General features: G+C 54.9%; 8 protein-coding genes across 8 annotated transcripts; 2 read left to right on the forward strand and 6 right to left on the reverse strand.

Moving 5' to 3' along the window:
• Window positions 1–1,646: 1,646 nt before the first annotated feature.
• SAT4-7 (Satratoxin biosynthesis SC1 cluster protein 4) lies at window positions 1,647–3,283 on the forward strand (the record flags this gene model as incomplete). Its single annotated transcript, XM_032036556.1, has 5 exons — window positions 1,647–1,727; window positions 1,834–1,981; window positions 2,040–2,224; window positions 2,284–2,765; window positions 2,821–3,283. The coding sequence occupies 5 exons, from the start codon at window positions 1,647–1,649 to the stop codon at window positions 3,281–3,283; spliced, it is 1,359 nt and encodes a 452-aa protein (XP_031884461.1).
• A 213-nt stretch (window positions 3,284–3,496) lies between these two features.
• Window positions 3,497–4,165, reverse strand: CGGC5_v012883 (uncharacterized protein; the record flags this gene model as incomplete). Its single annotated transcript, XM_032036555.1, has 1 exon — window positions 3,497–4,165. One exon carries the CDS (start codon window positions 4,163–4,165, stop codon window positions 3,497–3,499), a length of 669 nt encoding a protein of 222 aa, XP_031884407.1.
• A 2,454-nt stretch (window positions 4,166–6,619) lies between these two features.
• Window positions 6,620–8,492, forward strand: Uvrag (UV radiation resistance associated protein; the record flags this gene model as incomplete). The annotated part of the gene is made up of 2 exons (XM_032036553.1): window positions 6,620–6,997; window positions 7,050–8,492. The coding sequence occupies 2 exons, from the start codon at window positions 6,620–6,622 to the stop codon at window positions 8,490–8,492; spliced, it is 1,821 nt and encodes a 606-aa protein (XP_031884601.1).
• Window positions 8,493–8,800: 308 nt separating this feature from the next.
• On the reverse strand, window positions 8,801–12,652 carry CGGC5_v012885 (putative WD repeat-containing protein; the record flags this gene model as incomplete). Its single annotated transcript, XM_066152767.1, has 2 exons — window positions 8,801–10,368; window positions 10,507–12,652. 2 exons carry the CDS (start codon window positions 12,650–12,652, stop codon window positions 8,801–8,803), a joined length of 3,714 nt encoding a protein of 1,237 aa, XP_066008016.1.
• A 3,137-nt stretch (window positions 12,653–15,789) lies between these two features.
• CGGC5_v012886 (uncharacterized protein) lies at window positions 15,790–16,396 on the reverse strand (the record flags this gene model as incomplete). The annotated part of the gene is made up of 4 exons (XM_066152768.1): window positions 15,790–15,901; window positions 15,952–16,059; window positions 16,189–16,215; window positions 16,278–16,396. 4 exons carry the CDS (start codon window positions 16,394–16,396, stop codon window positions 15,790–15,792), a joined length of 366 nt encoding a protein of 121 aa, XP_066008017.1.
• Window positions 16,397–17,306: 910 nt separating this feature from the next.
• Window positions 17,307–18,665, reverse strand: CGGC5_v012887 (uncharacterized protein; the record flags this gene model as incomplete). The annotated part of the gene is made up of 3 exons (XM_032036548.1): window positions 17,307–17,859; window positions 17,912–18,450; window positions 18,507–18,665. The coding sequence occupies 3 exons, from the start codon at window positions 18,663–18,665 to the stop codon at window positions 17,307–17,309; spliced, it is 1,251 nt and encodes a 416-aa protein (XP_031884487.1).
• A 699-nt stretch (window positions 18,666–19,364) lies between these two features.
• On the reverse strand, window positions 19,365–20,023 carry CGGC5_v012888 (uncharacterized protein; the record flags this gene model as incomplete). The annotated part of the gene is made up of 3 exons (XM_032036547.1): window positions 19,365–19,397; window positions 19,459–19,796; window positions 19,915–20,023. The coding sequence occupies 3 exons, from the start codon at window positions 20,021–20,023 to the stop codon at window positions 19,365–19,367; spliced, it is 480 nt and encodes a 159-aa protein (XP_031884486.1).
• Window positions 20,024–20,529: 506 nt separating this feature from the next.
• Window positions 20,530–22,194, reverse strand: swnT-1 (Swainsonine transporter swnT; the record flags this gene model as incomplete). The annotated part of the gene is made up of 1 exon (XM_032036546.2): window positions 20,530–22,194. The coding sequence occupies one exon, from the start codon at window positions 22,192–22,194 to the stop codon at window positions 20,530–20,532; it is 1,665 nt and encodes a 554-aa protein (XP_031884384.2).
• Window positions 22,195–22,705: the final 511 nt, after the last annotated feature.

Raw genomic sequence — 22,705 nt, forward strand, 5'->3', positions numbered from 1 at the left:
TTAGGGCGTCTTGGAGGGTCGGGGAGAGAGCCACGCAGAGAAGATGCGCGCCTCGCTTGCGCTGTTGTTTGACTTTAAGCCCAAGGGGGGTTTCTGGAATGAATGGAACACGTAGAGGAGGTCAGCCCTTCCCGTCGTCGCGGGAAACCTTCGAAAAGCCCATTTTCTGCATTGTCCATGGCCTGGGCTGCGCTGCTTGATAATGGATTTTGCATCATCCAACGCATGTAGAACATGGAGAATTAAGTCCAGGGATCCGAATCCTGAAGGGGTTTGATGGACGATCCTACGCGCCTTTTGTTTCCTCTTTTTGACCCAACATGACAATGACAGACCAGGCTGTCGCTCCAGACCTGGGTATTTTGCCCTCCCCCCCTGGCCTCCGAGTCATGTGGATTGTTCTTCAGCACCTCGGTCAGACCTCGTGCAGTTCAGACTTGGCTCGATCCGTAGCCGTTGCCGATGTGGCGTTGATGGTTCTAGTCTCAAGTCGGCGGCCAGTCAGCAACGAGCTGCCCCTGGCTGAGATGAGATAGCAAATGCGCAAGGACCCGAGCAGATCGCTCTTCTTCCAGCACCACACTGACCAGGAAGCAGAGCAGAGCAGGGAGGGCGGAGAAAAAGAGAGATAGAGAAGGGTGGAACGCCTATTTTGGCATGTCGTTAGTGATTGATCGGCCCCCCGCACTGACAGGGCCCTATTCCCGCCCATCACCGGGAACATCTTCCCGATTCATCGCCCCCAACCCGACCCCAATACCACCTCCCGTCCCTTAGCCGACACATTTTCGTATCCCAAGGTTGCAGTTGAGGTCGTTTGAAGCAGCCTCTTCGGCTGGTCTTCCTCGTCTACAGACAATTAGAGCAGGTCGACATGCGGGAGGGGGACACCACCAGTCGAGCAGCGTCCCACATCCAATAGAACACAGCTGTTTCTAGACGCACTGACAGCTTGCTTCTTGGTCCTAAACCATCGCCGGTACAGGGTTCATGCAGAAGCGTGTGTCAGGGAGAGCTGGCGCCATGTGGATTCCCTGCATGTTCCTCCTGGTGGTCCTTCGGCCGACTAGCCCTGTTGGCTAATATCGCCCGGAAGTCTGCCGCGTCGGTGTTAGATGGTGCACTGCAGGAGCAGAGAAGACGCACAGCACGATGCTGGCAGCTGGTTGGTGTAAGTGTGTGTGTGGGTAATTGTGGAATGCGGTATGCCTGTGTGTGTGCCATATCACACAGCTGCTGCACATTGCGCCGGTGGGCGGTGCGTCTCGTCTACTTGCCTACGGTCTTGGCTACACACCATGGACACCATAGACCAAGTCGGAGGGGCACAATGCTGCCCACTGCGTTGCGTTTCTTCTTCGTCGTTCAGCGGCAGCCGGGCAGACAAGGTGTGGTTCGTTCATTTCCAGCAGGGTCGTTGCGGGCGGAATTTCGACCCCCCCTGGGTCGTCGTCGTGGGAAGTGGATTCCATTACTTCTTGCCTGCCATCCCCCCCCCCCCTCGTCTCTTCACTTTGGACCTTTCGCGGTTTTTGATGTTTCCCCATGTCGATTTGTTGTTCTTCGCGCATGCTTTCACTCGAGATATCTAGGCGATGATCAGGAATGCGAGACAGCGGCAGCATGGCCGATGGCTGCTGCTGTCAATGTCTCTTTTATGGTTCTTGATCTCGGTAGTTGAGGCGCAGAGCATTACGGGTTTGCTCTCCCAGGTCCCCAGTTGTTCTGTAAGTGCCTGTTTGCTTGCTTCCCTGCATCGTTCCCTGCATTCCCGCCGTGGACCACGACCAATATTCTCCGATCAAATGGTAGGGCTGACCAGAACCACGATAGCTTCCATGCCTCACCCAAACCATCACGAAGGGAAATTGCAACTTGACTTCGGTTGCGACCGTCTCGGAGTGCCTATGTCCGAATGTCGATCTTCAGTCGGATTTATCGACGTGCGTGCAACTTAGCTGCAACTTCAAGGACCAGATATGTTAGTTAACCCGGCTCAAGAGATGATCTGTACATGAATGATGAATTAACTTGCTTAGCCGCTGCGGAACTTCTGGGCAGTCTCTGCGCCGCGTACCCGAAAGAGTCGAGAAGTCAAGAAGTCAAGACCATCGCCATCGCCCTGTCGGTTATTACCTTCCCAGCTGTTGCGCTACGATGCTTTTCGAGATGGATGATCACTCGTCGCCTGTGGTGGGATGACTGGACGGCGATATTCGCAACGGTGAGTTCGTAGAAGAATTCATCATTAACTGGACGAACTTGAGGCTGACGAGGGGTCAGATTCTTCTAGCTGCCCTAGCCGGGATCGAGATTGCGAGCGCCGATCTAGGGTTCGGAACCCATTACTGGAACGTCGACCCCGTCTCCGGCGAGAAACTCATCAAGCTGTTCTACGCCGTCCAGCAGATCTACATCCTCATCCAGGTCTTTGCGAAGATCTCGATCCTTCTCTTCTTCTCGCGCATCTTCCCGGCGAAATGGTTCCAACTCACGGTCCGGTACTTTATCATGTTTCTGCTACTGCACGGCCTGATCTTTTTGCTCACTATCGTCTTTCAATGCACGCCAATTTCTTCCATATGGGACAGAAGCAACTCGAACCGTAAATGCTTGGATGTCACAGCCATTGGGTACGCGGGGGCGGTATTCAGTATCGTTGAGGATCTCGTAATTTTGGTTCTACCGATACCCGAGCTGTACAAGCTTCAGCTCAATATCCGCAAGAAAATTGCGTTAGGCTTAATGTTCAGTCTGGGCTCTTTGTAAGTTGAGAGGACGCACCATGCTGGAAGCTGAACGCCGACTAACAACGCACAGTGCATGCATCACGACCATGGTTAGACTCAAATATCTCGTCATGTTTTCCAGCACATTTGATACCACTTGGGACAATGTCGACATCGTCATTTGGTCCATCATTGAAGAATTCTGCGCCATTCTTTGCGCGAGTCTCCCAGCACTCCGGCCGTTGTTACAGAAGGTGCCACGACTCTTCACCACGAACAGGGCTACTACGAAGACCATCAGCACTTCGCCCTCAAAGCGATCCATCTTGCACCACAACAAAGACAAGTTCCACGAAATTCCCGAAACACCGATGGGGCCGGAGCTTCCGTCAACGCCCATCGCCATCGAAGACGAAATGGCCGCACAGGCCGACGGGAAGCGCCCATTCCTAATAACGAGGGGGAACGAAGTGGACGTACGGGCTGACGTGGAACTACAAAACGTAAAATGTGTGAAGAAAAAGTGGCAGAAGAACGTGAATGGCAGGATATAATTGGCTGCTACGGATCATGAGAGCATATCGCAACATCATTCTTGACTCTGATAGGCATGTAAGCGTCGGCGAATCGGGACTTCATTAGATCTGGGCGGCAATATCAGCCCGATCCGTCAAATACCTGTTGTTTCAGCTTTGGCGTATTATAGAAACAACATCAACGAAAACTCAAACAGAGTTAATGAGTAATGAACTTGACCCCACGAAATCTCAGCTTCCGCCTCGCGCCTTGTCCAGCTCCTCGCCCGCGGCCTGGTCCCAGTCGTCATCCAACTGCCGACGATACTCTGCCGCCGCCAAGCCCGTCGTGACTATCAGGTCCAGGTCCAGGTCCGCAAGCTTCGTCGCATGCAGCTCGAAGCCGGGTCCCCACCCGGGCTTGTGCCCCGGACTACTCCGGCCGCTCTTCTCGTCTTCCCCGCCCCCGCCCCCACCGCCGGCGGCTGAGGCGGTATTAACGTGGCTGGCCACGTGCATTCTCGGACGGAAATGGGCCTGGATTTTGCCGTTGAAGTCGACGAGCCGCATGCCCCTGCCCTTCTTGTTCTGCTCCCAGCACATCTCGCCGGCGCCCAGGAAGCGGAACCCGAGCGTGCTCGACAGGGGGTGTTTGCGGGCCATTTTGAAGGCGACGCCACGGACGCTGAGGTCGATTCGAGGTGGTATCGTGCGAAGCTTAACGGTGCCGATGGGTCGGTGCTCGGTGGACATGGCGTCGCATTTTATTCTCCGAATCTCCATCTTTGTCATTTTGGAGTTGTGGCTGATGCTGTAGAGCGGGGTTATATCGCCGCGTTTTGCGAGATTGACTATAATGGCGTCTTCTACATGGTCCCGGTCGAGCAGGAGAAAGTGCTGAGGCTCTGTCGTCGGTTCCATCGCTCTTCTTCGGCAACCAATTGTCTTTGACGTTCAGCAACTTGATGTTCCAGGCATGATCGATAGTCCAACGGGGAAGTTCTTTGTCTCGCGCGAGGGGAAGATGGGGAGTTTTAATTTTCCCCGGCATGTAGCCAAACGCCCGCGGAATCACAGCATTCATGTTCAGTGACGTACGCCAGCGAGGTGTTCTGCGCCCCAGAAGCTTAGTTGTGAGTGGCTCGGCGATTCACTCAGCCCCTTCAAGAATCCTCTAGACCGAAGACGGGACGACGCGAGCCATACGAGACGGTTCGTCTAGGGTGTTGCGGCTCAATGGTGAGACGGACCAGCGAATTAATGTCTGTTTGCCTGCTTGCCATCCCAACGGAGAAAGGACCCTTGGCGCATCTTCTTTTCCCCGAATGGTTGAGCAGTAAGGTTTATCGATGACGTGGAATTGGGATAGCTTGTTTTCTTCGCACATAAGCTAGTGAAACAACAAGGACACCCCAACTGCGACGCTCAGACACTTTCAAGCTCCGGGCGGGGTGATCGGAGGCGGAGGTTGACGGGGCCGCTTGGCCAGGGATCAGCCGAGTTGTTGGGGTCCGGAGCGGGGATTAGATGCGGGACGGAGTCAAACAACCAGAGATCAGTTTTGTCTTCGTGGTCTTATCTTTACACAGTAGACCTTCAAAATTTCAACCGCCCGTGGTTGAGTTGAGTTGATGTATGCTGAAAGCTTGTTCTCCCTTTCAGCAGGACTTCATGCTGTGCATGGAGCACTACAGGATCTAAATAATGGTTTCCAACTGTACGTTTCCGTCCTTTGGAACACCTCCAGGTTGCGGAGACCATCCGCGCCGTCACCCGCGTTCTGGGGGAGCTCTCTGCCATTATTTCATTGGGAATGCCCTCGTCTGTATTCGACATCATCACTTCAATTGAGGAATGTTCTGCTTCATCAGAAACTTCATCTGATATGCCGGGGATATTGCCTCCATCTACTGAAGACTCCTCTACTTCGTCAGAGATTCCATCGACTACATCGGAGGTTTCAGCTATCCTGACGGAAACTTCATCTACTGCGGCCGAAACCTCCCCTTCTTGATCAAATATCTCAAACACCTTGTCGGAAACTCCAGCAGCCACACCGGAAGCCGTGATTCCCTCATCGGAAATCTCACAGATCTCATCCGAACTTTCGCCTACCTATTTGAGGCATTCCCATCATCTCAAATATAGCCAACCTTGTCCGTGACTACAGTATCATAAATGTCGTCTGCCTCAACCTCGTCCCCTGAACTGAAATATCCTCCACCGTATCTGAAGCGCATACTTCGTCGGACTTCTCTTCATCTGAGGTATCCCCAACGGTGAAATTCTCTGCCGAAGACCCGTCTTCTGTGGAATCGTCTACCGTAGAATCGACTACCGTGGCTTCCGCTTATACACCTGAGTGAGCATCTACTTCGTTTAACGACATTTTCACATCGACGTCCTCGAACATCTCTGACTTGCCCTCTACTCTACCAATTCCCTCAGATGAAACATTGATATCTACAACAGACCCATCGACGACTACAGACTTATCAACATTGTCAACGGATTCCTCGTCTTCACCCACAGTGCCGCTTGATGACCTAGCGACCCTTTCTTCCTCGACAATTTCGATAACAGCTACCTCGACGTCGTTCATTTCGTCCGAAACACTGTCACCAATTCTCACTTCAGATTCACAATCAGAAGGATCAATTCCAGCCTCGAGTGATAGCTCCCTTCTCCTCTCCACGCTCATCGATTCAACAAGCTTCACTGTGTCCGACCTCGATGTTTAGAAAATGTGTCAGCTTTTACATAACTACATTAGATATCGACGGTGTGTTTATGAGGCGTCTTATTTCACTGGTGGGTGAGTTGCAGTTTGGGACCTGAACTTATTTGAGAAACAGAATTAAAAATTTGAAAGCCTGACACTTATAAGTTGTATGAGGATTCGACATAATCAAAATTGAATGACCTGTGGCTTAGACAGTTCATAAGTACTGTTCGTTCTGCTGGGCTCTTCGATTACATAATCCGGTTCATGAGCGATGACGATGCTGTGGTGGGGCGGGGGACGAAGCCAATTTGAGTCCAAGCGTCAGGAGCTCCTGCACCCAACTGAGGCAGGTGCCTGTGCTCCTGCTCCTGCTGCTTCTGCTGCTCCTGCTGCTACCCGTTTGTGTTGTCAGCAGTGACCGCGGGCAGCTAGCTCTCTGTAACCTCCAGTGTCGTCAGTTCACCTGAAATCTCCAAACAATCACCACGTCACGATACCTTCGGTGAGCACGGCTTGCCTTTGTTCACAGCACAACCCTGTCTGGCGGCTATTCCAAGTATCCCTGCGACACATGAGCTCGCCAAAGAAACGACGCCCACCCCTGCCTCCTCAAAGAAGCGCCATGAATTGAGCCAAGCCATTCCCTCACGATGCCTCCGCCCGAATCTCGCCCCCTCCTCCTCTCCCAGAACCGCAAGCTTCGTCACCTCCGCGGCATCTATCTCCGAAACCTCAGCTTCGTCCGACCCCGAGGCCGTACCATCGACGACACCCTTCTAAATGCGACGCCCGCCAAGATCGAAGCTCTTCGCGATACCCCTCATCTCCACCATGCTCTCTCGAGCGACAACATTCGCCCCAAGGCGCCACGGCGCAGGAGCACCGCCCTCGCTCAGGCCAGTCCTCTGACGAGGCAGCGCATGTTGCAATTGACTGTCGACGGTAGAGCTGCCGACGTGTTCTTTTCCCTGCACTGCGAGGACGAGGAGGAGCCTGTCTACATCTCTGAGCTGAAGGAGCACGCGACTGTGAGCAGCCTCGGAACCACGCCTACGTCGTCAAGCTAACGTGAGCACACAGAATTTCAATTTTCAATTCTTCGATTTGAACCATCACGGAGCCTCTGTGACCAGAGCACCAGTCTTTACGATAAAGATTTGGGCCAAGCGAACCTCGTGGACGTTGCTTCTCGAAGATATTATCGACCTCCGAAGTCTACACTTCATCGGCAGCCTTCAGAACCACAAATTCCCTCCCAATGCCCTTATCTTTCACCTGGCCGACGGCGTGTACTCGTTGGATGTCTTGGGAAAGCCGGCGCATCCCAAAGACCTTCCGCCGCTCCATACATCTTCCTACAATGCCCTCATGAAGCTCGCGACGCTCGACAACTCCATCCAGGATGCTATTGCCACTCAGGAACAGATCACCTCCCAGATTAACGATATACTCGAAACAATACCCCACGATGAGGCTCCCGCGGCCGAAGAGAAGGTGAAATTGGCGCGCAAATACGTGGCGGCAGAGCAGCGTGCCCTCAAAGCGTCCGAGAAGCGCCGCGAAGAGCTACGGGAGTCGCTAAAGGCGCGCAGAGAAGCAATTGCGAACGGGCGTTCCCTCCAGGATAAGGCAGAGAAGGACGTGGCCAACGCGACGGAGCACCTTGCCGCCTCCAAGGCCCTGCTTTCTGACACCCAAGGCCAGATACGCGGGCAGCGACGTCGCATATGCTCCGACCTGGCACACATCTATCAGATCCTTCCAACCCCCTCCGGCGGTCCTCTCAACTTCCAAGTCGCGGGTTTGCCGCTCCCTAATTCAGAGTACGACACATCTGCGTCCCGGGGCGCGGATGATGATCTTTTGTCCGCCGCCCTCGGCTACGTTGCAAGCCTCACAGACCACTTGCAGTACTACCTCTGCGTCCCTTTGCCGTACCCCATCACACCCTTCGCCTCGCGCTCCTCCATCCGAGACGACATCTCCCTCCTGACCGACCTCAACTCCGCTCAAGCCGCCAGACAGCGCGACTTCCCACTCTACATTCCGCGCGGAGGGTCAACAGCAGCCCACTACCGCTTCGACTATGGCTGGTTCCTCCTCAACAAGAACATCGAAGCCCTCTGCGCCACCCAGGGCCTCAAAGTCCCAGACATACGCCAGACGCTGCCCAACCTCAAATACCTCCTTTACGTATGCAGCGCCGGCACCGACGAGCTGCCCGGTCGCAAGGTAGGCGGCGTTCGCGGCCTCTGGGCTGGCCGCTTTTCAGGACGCACGGCATCCTCCGTCAGGGGAGGCGACGGGGACACGAGCAGCATTGGCGACGGGAGTCGCCGCGGTAGCAACGACAGCGAGTACCTCAGCCGCCAACGCGATGAGCTCCGGAAGGCCCTGGCTGCGAGGGATGACGCCGCCTCGCCGGAGCTTCCCTCTTTTTCACCTGCAGGTCTACCGTTTGATGAGGGACAGATGAAATTGTCACTTCGTACCAAGGGTATGAGAGAAAACGTTGGGATTTGAAATGATGGAGGAAACCAAAAGTTACAACACCAGAAAAGAAAGGAGGGTGGGATAATTACCTGGTTTCAATTGTCGAGATACCCGGCGGCGTTCGCCTTAATAATGTTTAATACTCGTACATGACCCTCTTCTACGTCTGCGGCAAATCATCTTCTTTCATCGTCCCGTTTCCAAAGATGGGAACCCGACGCCAGTGCTCCGAAAGACGCAACGCTGTAACTCTCAAAACACTTCGCTAAACACACCATCGTACAGTATCTTCACATAACCCCCTACAAGGAGCGAAAAACTCGCAGATCGACGCGCCACTAGCGCTCCGTCGGGACGAATTTGACGCTCTTCCGCCTCTCCCTCTCGCCCTGCCTCGTCCCGGGGCTCGAGCTCAGAATGCCAGCCCCAGGCGGCCCCCCCGCCAACGCCTCGCGCACACTCTCGACGGCCCGGCTCTGCGGCACCTCATCCTTGTCTCCGCGCACGTTGGGCTGGATCACGGGGCTCTGCGGTTTGCTCCCCGCGACGCTGCCGCCGCCTCCACCACCGACGCCGCCCAGCCGCGCCTTCTCGACGGCCGCGCGACCGACCTCGTCCGCGCGCGCGGCGGACTTCTCGTCGCCCCATTTTCCGGGAAGACAGGCGTGGCCGCAGCCGTCGAGGGGACAGCAGCCGTCGCTGAGCTCGTAGCGGGTGCTCCCGTCGTCGGAGGGCGCGTGCCAGGACTGCAGACAGGTGGCGTGGCCGCCGTGGGCGCAGCCGGGGCAGTACCACCACGTGCTCATGACGGGGTCCTGTTGCTTCTGGGGGGAGGCGCTGTCGGGGATGGGGAGGACGGTGGCGGTGGTCTCGCGGTGGCCGCAGACGGCGCAGGGAGCCATGGCGACGCGGCAGCGTTCGCATTTCCAGAGGGCCTTGGAGCCGAGCTTGGGGTCGAGCTCGCGGGGCTTGCGGCACGAGGGGCAGATGAAGCCGCCTTTGACGCCCTGCTGGGCGGTGCCGAAGATGGAGGTGTAGTTTGCGCCCCAGTCCGGGATACCTTCGGGCCAGCCCCGGACGCAGAGTTTGCGGAGGAGGGCTGCTTCGATGAAGAGTTTCATGCCCATGAGGCGGGAGTGGTGTTGGCGGAGGATCGAGGTTGCGCGGAAGGGGTCGATGACGGAGTCTGGCATGAGAGGCTTGAGGAGGAGAACCATTGCCGACGCGTTGAGGGCCGATGTGCGGGTTTCGAAGTCGAGCGCGCGGGTGAGGAGTGTATAGGGGTTGAGGGGCGGTGAGGTTTCGGGGGTTTCTTTGGAGGCGAGGGGGTGCGGGTACGAAGGGTCCTCTGGCCAGGGTAGGTAGTCGGATTCGAGGATCGACGGGGTCGGGTCGTGTTGGAGGGTTGGATTAGGTTTTGGCGGGGTTGAAGAAGAAACACCGACATGGAGAGGGGCGAGGTCCTCATATGTTGGTGGGAGGGAGTTGACTTGGGATTGTGATAGGTCGTCAGTAGCGGTGTCGGATGCCAGAGTGGTCTGGGAGATCATGAATATCTCCTCTGGCGAGTCTTTCGGCGTGCTCTCTACAGGCGCATTTAGCTCTGCCAACGCGCCATGTTCTGGTGAGTCCTCAATCTCCTTCCCACGGATACGACTTTCATATTCGCCCTGCTCGTCAACAGTCTGCTTCTGCATTTGCACGGGGTAACTTGTGATAGATTTAGCCGAGACGCCCCCCTCAGAAGACGACGCGAGCCCCGATGTCTGCCTGCTGCTCTCAGACATGGAGAACATCTGGGCAAAGCTGTCGTCCGAGTTGTGCCTCAGGGCGGTTCGGCGGCTATTTGGGGTGCGGGGGCCGTAGTCCAAGGGCATTTGCTCCTTTTGTTTTGGCTCGGGCACATCTATAGCTTGAGCGAGGGCGTCAGTATCATAAAAGTCGTATCCATCTGTGCTAGAGACCTGTGTCTGGTCGCTGTGATGGCTTGTGACAGACAAAGGGACCGAATCCAGTCGCCTGCGAGGACTGTTGTGGAACGTACTGTGAGCAGCAGGGGGCAAAGCAAAGCCATCCGACTCCATGACGGGCGGTAGACGTGAATCCGATCGAGATGCCCCCTGTTCTGCGTTCTCTTCGTTAATGGCCCGGGCGATGGGCGTAGTGACGTTGGATGTACTCTCGATTTCCTCAGACAGCAGCGATCGTGGGCCCAGCGACCTGCTATCAACGCTATTTGAGATGACGGCGCTGGAAGGCCGTCTGGGCGTGTCCTCGCCGTTCATCTCCACGACGACGCCCAACGATCTTGGGACCTTGACCTTTGGGATGTCTTTGATCTTTGGCAAGGATGGCCTCTTCTGGAAATGGCCCAGTCGAAGCTGTAGATGATACTCCGCTCTCCTGTTCAATAGCAGATTCACCGAGTATGCGAGGATTCTCCATGTCTGTGCCAGACGGAATTGGTTGACTTGTTCTGCTGCACGGGCATAATGCTCCATGATGGAGGAGACCCTCTTCGCCAAAGACTTCCCCCCCGTAACGTAAGGAAGCTCCCGCTCAATGGTCTCCAGGTAGTAACTCGAGAGAAACTGGTACACGTCAACTCTGGCTGCTGCCGGAATGTGACCGACGGCCATTGACTGCTGTGTCTTGTAGGTGCCCGTGACTTTGATCGCTGCTTCCAAGCCCAGGATCGCGTCGTCGCCCAGGCTTGGACCAGAGGGCGGCGTGGTACTCAGAACAGGAATTGACCTTAGGCTGTGTCTTCGCTTCCTGCCTATCCTTCGTCGAGGACCCAGAAAGCTTCCGACGACGTCCTCTTCCGAGTCGCTGCGACTGATGCTGAGCATGGGAGTGGTAGGACTCGAACTATAGGAAGTTCTCGGCGGCACAATGCTCTGCTGTTGATGGTGGATGACTGGTGGTCGAGGGCGATGATGTGGTCGCTCGTCGAGAAACATGACCGCATCGCCTCGCGCAGACAAAGCCATGCTGGATACGGACTGTCGGTCCAGCACCTTGGGGGCGAATGCGACGTCGCATTGGTTGAATAAACCATCATTACCGACAGTCCACAGGAGATCTTGATTCTGCCACAATAGGCATGATGGCGAGTAATCAAAGCGATCGATTTCCTTGTACGGCATTGAGGGTCTCGCCAGGTCCCAGATGTGAACGCTGTTGATTCCGTATCGCTTGTGGCTGCCGTCATCATATGACACAGCGACTTGAGCGGCACGTTTCCCTTGGGCGCTCGCAGACCAGAGACCAGGTCTCCAGGCCACGGCAGACACAGGCGCAGGGGTATAAATGAGCCAGCGAGGCTTTTGTCTCTTGTCCGCGTTCTTGGACATGTCCCAGACGGCGCATTTGCTGTCCCAGCCGCCGCTGATCAGATGGTTGCCGTCGGGATGCCAGGATATCGAAGTGCAGGCCTTGTCGTGTGCAGGAATCTTGAGCAGAGGCTGCGCGATCTTGCGCACATCCCACTTCAGAACCACACCAGACTCTGTTCCGCAGGCGAAGTAGAAGCCGTCCTTGGGCGACCACTTGACCTGGCGAACGCCATCTGCGTTGCACTTGTAGGCGCCTCTAGGACTGTAGGTGAAGCCGCCGGAGCGACTCTGGACCGGGGCGCGAATGTCGAAATAGCGCACCATTCCATCCTGGCTCCCCGATAGTAAAGTCGTCCGGCGATGTGGATTAATGTCCAGCGAGTTCACCTGACGCGAATCCTCCCTCGTCTGGACAAACTCCAGGGGAGTGCCGCCCGTCGCAATTCGCGCCAGATCGTAGGAAAAGATGTTGCCGTTGGCGCAAGCTGTGAATATCGTGGAATCGCCATGCCATTTCACGTCTCGTATCGAAAGCTGGTCGGCCATCAGGGAGCTTGAAGCACCTTTGCTCGAGGCCGACTGAGCCGTGATGGCGCCGCGGACATCGACGCCCTCGCTAATGGACAGGCCGTCCAAGACGACGGTCTTGAGAACATGTCGGCCGGCGATAATGGCAGTCCGATGGTCGGGAGAAGTATCGAGGCATAGAATGGGCACGCCGGCGGAGTAGACGGCGTTCTGGGAGGCGCTGGGGCGGTAGGAGGTCTGGAACTGAGGCGCGCTGGTGATGCCGATGGTATGGCTTGTGTCGGTGCTGCTGTCGGCAGTGACTTTGCCGAGGAGTTTGCGCATGATCTTGTTTTCGCGGCTATACATGGAGCTCGAGCTCGCACGGCGCCATGGGCATGGCGGTGGTGTCGCGGTCGGGGGACGAGGGAGGCGGCTTGCGACCGTCGACGATGCTTCGTTGCGTGGGTGGGAAACGAAGCTGCGATTGACCAGTGGTGAAGGTACCTCAAGGCAACCCAATGGCTCTAGGCTGGCAGCGACAACAGGCGATAAGAGATAGGCGCTGCTCGGCCGATAAGGTGTTGATAAGCAGCCCGACTACGATAGGCGAGCTCTTTTAAAGTTCAGTTGGTGGGGTACCTGAACAGTGCCCAGGTGCTCCTTCCCGGGAAGGGGCCTCCTGAAGATCAAACTCCTGCCCCAGCTTAATTACAGCCGTTGGACTTCAACTCTTGTTTTGCACCATATCACATCTCTTCCTAATGTCGATTTTGATTCAATTTGTCGCGTTCTTCGATGGATTCCTTGGCTTCTCATGATTTTTTCTGGATAAATTTCACATCCCCGGTGTTTCATCAACCCTCATCACCCATATCTCCAGTAGGAGCTGCCTCCAGCGCCGGCACCCCCAAGCAGCGCCGCGCACCAAATGCCGCCATTCCTCGCCAGTTACCACGCTTCATTCTCGAGCTCGTAACCTCTTTTTTCTTTCTACTCGAGCTCTAGGTATTCGAGGCATTTCATGAGATCTAATCATGTTCGCCTCTCGGGCCCTTCGGTTTGCCGCCCTGCACAGAGTTAGCATGGGATCAATCGTTGCCAAGGACTGGGAACTAACAGTCGAGCATAGATCTCGCTCGCCTCCATGTCTTCCACGCCCGAGTCACCGCCGGGACCTTGGTCTGAATCAACAGATATTGGTCTATCCCATCGGTCTGCAAAAGGATCCCATTGTTCTTCCGGTGGATTGGCAATCGCTTCCTCTCCGGAGAGTGCAGGAGCTAACGCCGGACTGTTTGGAACCGGGTCAACTGGAGCAGGTTCGATTACGGCTGGTTCGATTACGGCTGGTTCGACTATGGCTGGTTCGACTATGGCTGGTTCGACTATGGCTGGTTCGACTATGGCTGGCTCAGCTGGGTCTCTTTCGACTGGATGTGGTTCATTCCCTGTTGCAGGAACAGCTTGCAGAGGCTCTGAGGAGTCCCCTTCGATGTCCGATGGACCCAGGCGATCTACTAAACCCTTTTGCGAGATTGGCCTGGCTACTTCAGTCGGGTCTTGGACTGGCTGACCCTCATCAGAGGCTGTCGATGCAAGGTACCGTTCCAGGGCATCCGGCATGCCTGGCGACTTTGGCCTGGGTATGCCGAATATTGGCGAATGACTTCTCTTTCGTGCTCTATGGACTCCGGGAAGCGTCTTCAATCCTATGAGAACAGAGCCTTCGCAATCGGAAACGTCCTCAGCGTCGTCATCCACACGCAAGGATAAGGCTCTTTTCTCATGGGCCTCTGGTCGTGTCAAATACGAGCTCATTGGCCCAGCGCACGTTGGTGATGTTGATATATCACTGCTAGGGTCGGCCAGAGGTGTTCTTGGCATTGCTGCGTCCTCTTGTTCGACATCGCCCACCTGCTTCTGCAGTCCCGCAATGTCGTCAGTCATCGACCTAATGCTACGAGGAGACTCAGGCGATGGTGCCCCTGACCGACGGAATGGAGACGATTTTGCTTCGATTTCGGGGCTGAATCATGATCAGCACACGTCGGTAGAGTGATCTGGCAGTTCCAGGCCTACCGTGGAGAGGCCACGACTGCCTCTTTAGTCTCAAGGCTGATACTTGACCGTCCTGGGGAGCGGCTCCCACATCGACGGCAGTCCGACCCATCTTCCTCAAATAATACTCCGATACCCCAGTGGTCGACGTCTGGGTTGGGCAGAATGTCTGGAACGGCCGTTGCCATTGAAGCCACGAATAACTGCGCCCGACCGAGCCTCAGGAATGACAATGTTGAAGAAACAATCACCGCACGAAGGTAGTTGCGAAGAGGACTCGGGCAAGGACACGAGGCTCGAGGTCGAAAGGAAAAGAAACAATCGCACAAAGACCGCAGTGGCACAATCTTGTGGAACGAGGGAGGATCTTGTGCATTCTTCTGGCTTTTCACAACAGCCCGTCGCCCGCGACCCAGGAAGGCGACCACGCTGGGGAAATCCAAACCACACCTCTGGGATCCCGCTTCCCGGCGTCAGGGAGGCGCATGCAAGAAACGACACCAGCGAAGAAAAAGCAACATTGTCTCCTTTATCTGCCATCCGGTGTGAGCCTCCTGCATCCCTCGGCAAGACAGCAATGATACGACGGGGGTGGGTCCCTGGGGATCCAACAGCCCGGAACCAATTGTTGGGCGGTAGGATGCAGCTACGGTTCCATGCGGCTTGCATCGCGGAACAGCGGCTACAGGGCTAGACCTGGCACCCCGGCTGTGTCTTTGCTGCATCTTTGCTTTTCTCGTCATAGCGAGCCTTTCTGTCCATTTTTAGGCCGGTTGCCTTGCCCTGGAGGTTGCCATTTGGCTGAGAATCGCTCCCAGCGCCACGGCTACCTGCTGCTGGACCCCAGCAAACATTCGAGAAACCTGCTCGCTTGCGTCTTCTTGCTCGCGAAGAAGTAATTTTGGGAAGAAGAACCAAATTTTTCGAGGGCAACTTGACAGAGTGATGCGAAGACGGGGCTCGAGTGTCACCTCGTAGGCAATCATTTCCCTTTCCTGGACCACCATGCATCTATCACAACGCATGCTGCCGACAATTTATTGGGGCCCTAATTTCCGGCTGCATGTTTCTGGGCTCGAGGTGACAGCCAACTCATCCAAGACACCTTTCGGGATTTGAACCTGTTCATTCCCTCGTTCCCGACCGCTGCATCTGGGTATAACAGTCTGCGCCCGGGATTTGTGCAGCGATTCGGTTGGTAACCCTTACGCCTATGGAGCCGGGATCATGATCCCAGATTCCTCCCGTCGTGCCCGCTCCTCCGAACCATCCAGCTGGGTCATTAATCCTGACGTGGGCAGATATTCCCGTCCCTACAACCATACCTTCGGGTCTTCACCGCTGATAGACTGGTTGCCTTACCAGAGCCAAGGAACTTTAACCTCCACTGTGAAGGATCTCTCTGACTACCGGCCGCACTCTCAATTGCTTCGCGCTACCGACCTCCCCCTGTGGGCGATACCGTGAAAGGTGACAACCCTCTCCTTTTTGAAACGCATCCAATAACCGGTTCCTATGATAATCCCCAGTGGACTGCCTTGGCATCAGCAAAATCATACGGTATCGGGACGCGGTTGACTCACAGAAGCAGTATGCGGAATACACCGCCTGTCGTCACCATCCGTAATCCGCTCCAACAGGTATCAACAGACATGAGGTACTCATCGCAGGAGCCCTTGTCCACGTTGGTTCTGGTTACTGCAACGACATATGCCCCGCTTCCAAACCCTTCCAGGCAGACGAGAAGAACGAAAAATTCCCAAATATGGGGAATGCATATTGACAGACACGGTACGACTGTAACGAGTGCAAAGACATACGACAGGGTTATGATCATGGCTATCTGACTTCTCTTTTCGTGAGCATATGCCCCTCCAGCCATTACAACAGCCGGGCTTAGATCACTCACCCGGCAGCCTTTGCATTGGGGCTCAGGTCAACTGACTCCAACCTGTTCGCGCCCTCGCCGCAAAGAACGGCGGACACAATCCCGAACCCTAGCAGGCACAAAAGACCGGTGAACAACATGTTATCGCCTATTCTTTGGTGGTGTGGCATTCTCCGCCGCTCTTCTCGGACGGCTGAACGTGTCTCTGCCTCGAAGGTAAAGAGATTGCTCCCTTGCACCATGCGCCATGACGATGACGGCACCACTGCCCGCCGAGCATCCCGTAGGGAGGATATTGTGTTCAGAGAAGCTTCGAGTTGTTCCGCCCATTGGGAGAGCCTGCATAATCATCTTGGAGGCTCCATTTCTCCCGCGGGGCATCGGCATACCCTTTTGGACCGTCCAGGTCCGAATCCCAGTCATCGTGCATCACACCGACCCTTGAAGTGATGATGTCCCTCTCACTCATATGTACCCGTCGGTGCCTGTCCGTGAAGGGGCCGTGAAAAGAATACACGGCGGTCGGCGAATTGCTTGGAGAGTGTCCACGCCACTCCCTAGTGATGCATACTCTGTGCCAACAGAGGTTCTTTACCCCAATGAATGCTCAACTGTTTCAAAATTCACGGAGACCTTTCAAGTTTTATGGCTCTCATACTTGTCTTATGGCTTACAACAGGCTATTCATCATTTTCGTCAGCCGACTGTGAAGGTCAGGCGCTGCTTCCCCTCAGGTGCCAGACGCCAAGCGTGATTCCGCCTTGCTGATCAACAAATGCACTAATTCGTCTTGTCTTGTGCTCACCGAGCCGCGCGGCCGTCATTAGCCGGGGCGTATGGCATCGCCTACCGCGCTCACGTTCTGCGACCGTTGCGTTGAATGGCTCCCGCGCTCAAGATTCAATCACCCGTAAGCTAGGACCGGGACGCCCGTGTTCCACTGACTGGTGTTTGAAGAGGACACGGCATCGCTCAGCCTGGCCGCTTTATTCCATACGTAAACTACTAGCATGCCCTGCTCCGTGGGCACCTCCCAATGGCACCCGAGCCTCATTTCCTGAGGATTTCCACCGGGAACTTATTGGCCAGCTCTTGGTACCCAGGTACATTAGGGTGCAAATGATCGCCTCCATCAAACTGCGCCTTCAGATGGTCACCGTCCCCGATGAACGAAGCAAAGTCCACGACATGGTCAAACGTCCCGTTCTCCAGAATCCACTCGTTGACCCTCTGCCGCGTCTGCTCCCGCGCCGGGTTCGAGTACGACTGCCCGCTACCCGCAAACGGCGTGATCGTCGCACCGATGGTCACGAGGCCCGCCTTCTTACAGTCGGCGACGATCTGCTTGTACGCGCTGATTAGGCTGTCGCCGAGCCGCTGCTGGGTCGCAGAGTCCGTCGCGCTGGGTCCGATGTCGTTTACGCCTTCAAAGATGAAGACGTACTTCACCCCTTGCTGGGAGAGGGCGTCGCGGTTGTAGCGCGTGAGGAGCGGAGGTCCCAGACCGCCTTGGAGCACCGCGTTGCCGCCTGCTGCTTGGTTTGCGACGGCGATGTTGGCTAGGCCCTCCTTTTGCAGGCGCGCAAGGACGAGGTCGGGCCATCTGGGCTGGTGTCAGTCACGCACTCATATTCCAATGGGGAGATGTAAGTTACCGGTTGTTCCTGTCGTCATCGCTCCCTCGTCCGTCAGAGATGCTATCTCCGAGGATGATCATTGCCGAAGTGTTCTTCGGCGCCCATGCTTCCACTGCGCTGGCGAAGTACCAGTGCTTCGTACTCGCGCCCGTCACCGAAGACGCATTCACCTGGTTCCCGCTCTGCATCCACGACGTCGTGCGGCTGCCCGGATGTCCTGTGATCTTGCTCCCGGACTGGCCCTGCTGGGTGTACAAGCTCAGAGCGATGTTAGTCTGCGCCGCAACAGTGAAGTCGATGGGGTCTGAGTAGACCACTGCTCCCTGCTTGATCGTCACCGACGGCGAGCCGGAGAAGGTAAGACCTTTGAGAGTCTTGGTGTCGATGCCGGGAACCCCCGCAGCGCCATCTAGAGGCAAGGCCAGCGATGCTGCTGTGATGGGGAGATCTGAGCCTCCAAAGGTATTGGACAGCTGGACGCGCAGCCGCGATGCACCGATGGAGGTGTGAAAGGTCTGGCGGAGAGTTGCATCGCGAAATTGTGCGCTTCCCCCATTCTGATCTCGTCAGTACATCCATTTTGTGACTTCGGAGGCGATGATATGCTTCTCACAAATGGCGAAGGCGGCAGGTTGCCTGGTTCAACCTCCTGCGTCATGGACGTCCATGTCACAACCCAGTGGTCATCATCCTGCCGTTCTCGCAAACCCTCGCCCGTCGGGACGGCGAGAGCAGACGCCGCCCACACGATGGCCAGCAAGATAGACCTCATGATTGCATACGTGCACGTAACTGAGTCTCTCGTCTCAACTCCCGCAAAGCCAAGAGCGGGAGCATCGTGGCCTTTTTATGATGAAACGGAACAAAGTCGTCCGAACGGTTTGTCCGCTTGGGCCATACCCTTTCACCCGCGCTGCGGTTTTAGCCAAATGGAAACCCCTGATCCCATATTACCTATCTAGCCTGCTGAGCCGCGAGCGGGATTAATCGTGTTTGAGGTAGAGATGTCCAATAGGAGTGCGCGAGTACGAGATACCCGGCATCTCGGGATATTGGGTCCGGCGGGGACGTGTGCCAGGAGGGGTGGGATCCCCGGCTTTTTGGACGACAAGGTTCGGCTTAGAGGGTCATGGTCTGGAGAAGCTTGAATATCCATGCGCTGGTCCCTTCATTTCATCTGATCTACATGTGTCTTTCTTTCTCAGCTAAGGATTGCAGACACAAATAAAGGGAGACTTATTTGGAAGTACGAGGAAACCGAGAAGCGTTTCAATCAATGCAGTACTATTCAAGGTATGATTTCTAGTAATACCAAATGACATGCGTTTGCAGCCGTACTTGTAGTTGTGAAAGCCCTACTGCTCGGTACTCAAACAGCATGGCAGCGGGAGAGGACGTGAGAAAGTAGCTGGTCCTTCTCCCGAGAAGGAAATGAACAACGACCAGACCACCTGCGAGGTCATGTCAGAGTTTAGCAGGCGAACTCGCACTGGAACTGCCTCGACTATACCCAAACGTTAGCACACCTCCCATGTCATTTCGGCCCTTCAGAGTCCACGACTTACATCAGTTCGGCAGTGGCTGCCCCCCTTGTTCCAGTCATCAGCCGTCACACCTCTACACTTGGCGAACCCCGACGTCGACTCCGTCGTCCAGGTCAAGAGGCCATATTTGAACTCAACGTCGTCCTTGTCATGGCGACCGGTGATTTTCAGAATGTACTGCATGCCTGCCTCCTTCAGCTCGAGGGGTTTTGAGGGGTTGATCGATAGGCCTGGAGCCGATAGTTGGGGCGTCTCGTGCCAGAGGACTTGGTTGGGGCCTTCGAGTCTGAAGCGCGTGTAGAGGTTTCGGTCTTGCGGTTCGCAGGTTCTAATCTCCGTGATGTCGAGCTTGCAGGTATCTGTTTGGGGGTGATATATAAATTAGGACATGGTCAGAAGCAGCACGGAGACGCCTCTTGGGATAGTGCCGGATTTATCTTAGTGATAGAGTTTGAGAAAAGAAACAAATCAACTAACTGTACGGAACGCGTCTGGCGATGTCTTCCAAGCCGGATGACAATGGGGTCGGGGAAGCGGAAACAGCAGCGCTAAGGGTTAGAACCAGGGTGGCCAGCGAGAGATACATTGCAAAGGACAGAGATGGGCGATGGATAGAACACAATCAGGAATCGAGTCATTGAGCTGACAGTGCCTTTTAAGTATACTCGGCGGATGGAATTCACTGTATCGAACGGACTTTGAATAGGTTCATGTCACAACTTGAAAGAGCTACGACATCCCTTTGGTGTGACTTGTGTGTTTGTTGGGCTGACGAAGGTCTGAGTTGGTGCCTTGGACAGCCCCCTTGCAACGAGCATTATTACATTTACCCGGACGGTGAGCTGTGGAACAGTGCAAACTTCCCATTACAATAAAATGTTTCCTATTCGAACTGATACTGCAGGCTATTCAGGTGGATAGTAATGGTATGATAAAGTAGTAATGCGTGGAGAGACGACGGGGAGGAAGACGACAATAAGGATCACAAGAAGAATAATAATCGTGTCAACATTAACCGCATACGTCCTTTCGGATATCCTCATTCGTAGCTTCTGATGGACGCATGTCTCAATGTGCGAGTGACCAGAATGACTACGAAGTACCCTCAACTTCCGGTAAAACAAACTCCTTGCTGCCCCAAAGCACCCAATACGCAATGATGTAAAGCCCGATCAGGACCAAGATGACAGAAGTGTAGTTCATCTCCGCAGCGCTGACGGGCAGATAGTAAGGGAAACAGTACACGACAAGAGCGACCGCGGTCCAAGCCAGGGTAACGAAGTTTGCAAGACAACCAAGCTTGGAAAACCAGAAGGGACCGTGGGCAAAGTTTGGCCGCCCATGACAAAGGAGCAAGACGAGGGGAACAGCATAGCTGAGGTATTGCAGTAAAATTCCGCACGAAATAAGGGAAGAAAAGGCCGTTTCGGACGCAAGGTACACGAAGCTCAGCAGCGCCGTCCAGCATGCTGACCACAAGATAGCCCAGACCGGGGTGTTGAATGGTGACGGTACCACCCTGCGGAGGTAAGACTGAAAAGGAAACCCTCTGTTTCGTGCGAAAGCCCAGGCCAGCCTAGATTGCCAAGTCTGAATGCCAAACATGGCCCCTGTGGTAGAAACAAGAACAAGGAACTGGAGACCGAATGCGGCGTGTTTGTTCTGCCGAAAGATGTAATACACGACTGTCAGAAAATCTGTTTGGGTCTCCATGTCGGTGATGTTGATGTACAGTGCCAGGATAGTAAGCATGCCGGTAGTGAAGCCCACGACAATCGTCCACATCAGTGCCTTAGGGATATTTTTGCTTGGCTGAGGGATTTCCTCGGCAATGTGGACCACTGCGTCCAGACAGGAGAAGCTCCAGTTCAGGCCGTTGATACCAATGAGGAATGCAACGCCTTTGGGCCAGCCAGAAATGTTGTAGTAGTCTGTGAAGAATTGCTCCGAGGTCACTCGTTTCGTCGAACCTGCAAAAAGGCTGACCACGATAGCCAGGATCGAGAGGACCGTGAAGATGAGACACCCGCTTCCTAGCTGGGGAAGAATCCGCTCGAAACAGCTGACAGAGGCTGTCAGAATGTTGACGATGTGGTACCCTACAAATCCCATCCAAGGCTTGTATTCGAAGTCAGGCCTGGTCATCGCTACCATGGCCAGCGTGACCTGAGGTACAGTAAGACAGACTGATGCCCCTGTGCAGACCGCGCCGGCCCAGCTTGCTATTGCGGTCGCATACGACAGGAACCTTCGTGGACTTGCTGGAGACAGACGGGCCACCCAGACGTACTGCCCACCAGGATGTGGAATGGCGGAAGCAAGCTCCGCTAGGCTGGTGGCTGTGCTCAATCCTACCAAGGCCATGAGAATGAAGCCGAAGAAGGATAACGGGGCGCCGCCAAATGGGATAGTCGTTCCCACAGTGAGAAGTATTCCCATGGCCGTGTTGGTGATTGAATGGGCGATTCCGATAGCGGTCCATGTCGTGAAAGGCCTGTCTATGTGGCCGTCCTCAGCAACTGGGAGGTCGATGGACTGCGACTCTCCGGTCACTTCAATACCACTCTGAGTTCGGGCTGCCTTCTCCATGTCTTTGAGGGTTGACATATTGATGTCCTGAATGTCCTTGGGAACCTGTGTGGTGAAGTTAGTGTGGATCGGCTTGCCATACCAAAGTGATATGAAAAGTGCGGAAAATAAGTCTGAGAATGTTTGAGCCCGAGTGAACGAGAGATGGCTTGGCTTTGACTTTAACATTGCCGCAGTATTATTGGTGTGCTACGCGTTCTCTAGGGACAAATTTAGCGACAATATCAAGCTACCATGATCACTTGTGATAACGTCTGCTATCAAATGCCATGGGCTGCCCACTGGGCTATCATATCTTACGTAGTCCTATCTTGTGCCATACTTGCCCGATCCAGACTTTTTCCGAGGTGATAAGCGCGGACATATCATCGATAGTATGTAATGTTGCAAGTTCCAGGAAAGCGAAACCGAGCTTGTGTGGGGTAGATAGAAACAGTCAGTAATGGCTGATGTTGTTCATCGAATACGCGCTTAACTCCATGCCCAAAATGGACGAAGAGCGAGAAACCCGAGGTTTTCCGGCATTCCGCTTTCCACTCATGCGTGCTAGATGCAGATCATGTTTAACGCGCGGATTTTGACATCTCGGGACGGAGGCAACATGATGAGGCCAGACGGTTTGGATGGAAGAATACAGTGATGTAACCAAGCAAGACTTGGATTCCTGTTGAAAGCTTCT

The sequence above is a fragment of the Colletotrichum fructicola genome (assembly GCF_000319635.2).
Source record: "Colletotrichum fructicola Nara gc5 chromosome Unknown KSG_Nara_v1_contig07, whole genome shotgun sequence".
Taxonomy (NCBI): domain Eukaryota; kingdom Fungi; phylum Ascomycota; class Sordariomycetes; order Glomerellales; family Glomerellaceae; genus Colletotrichum; species Colletotrichum fructicola.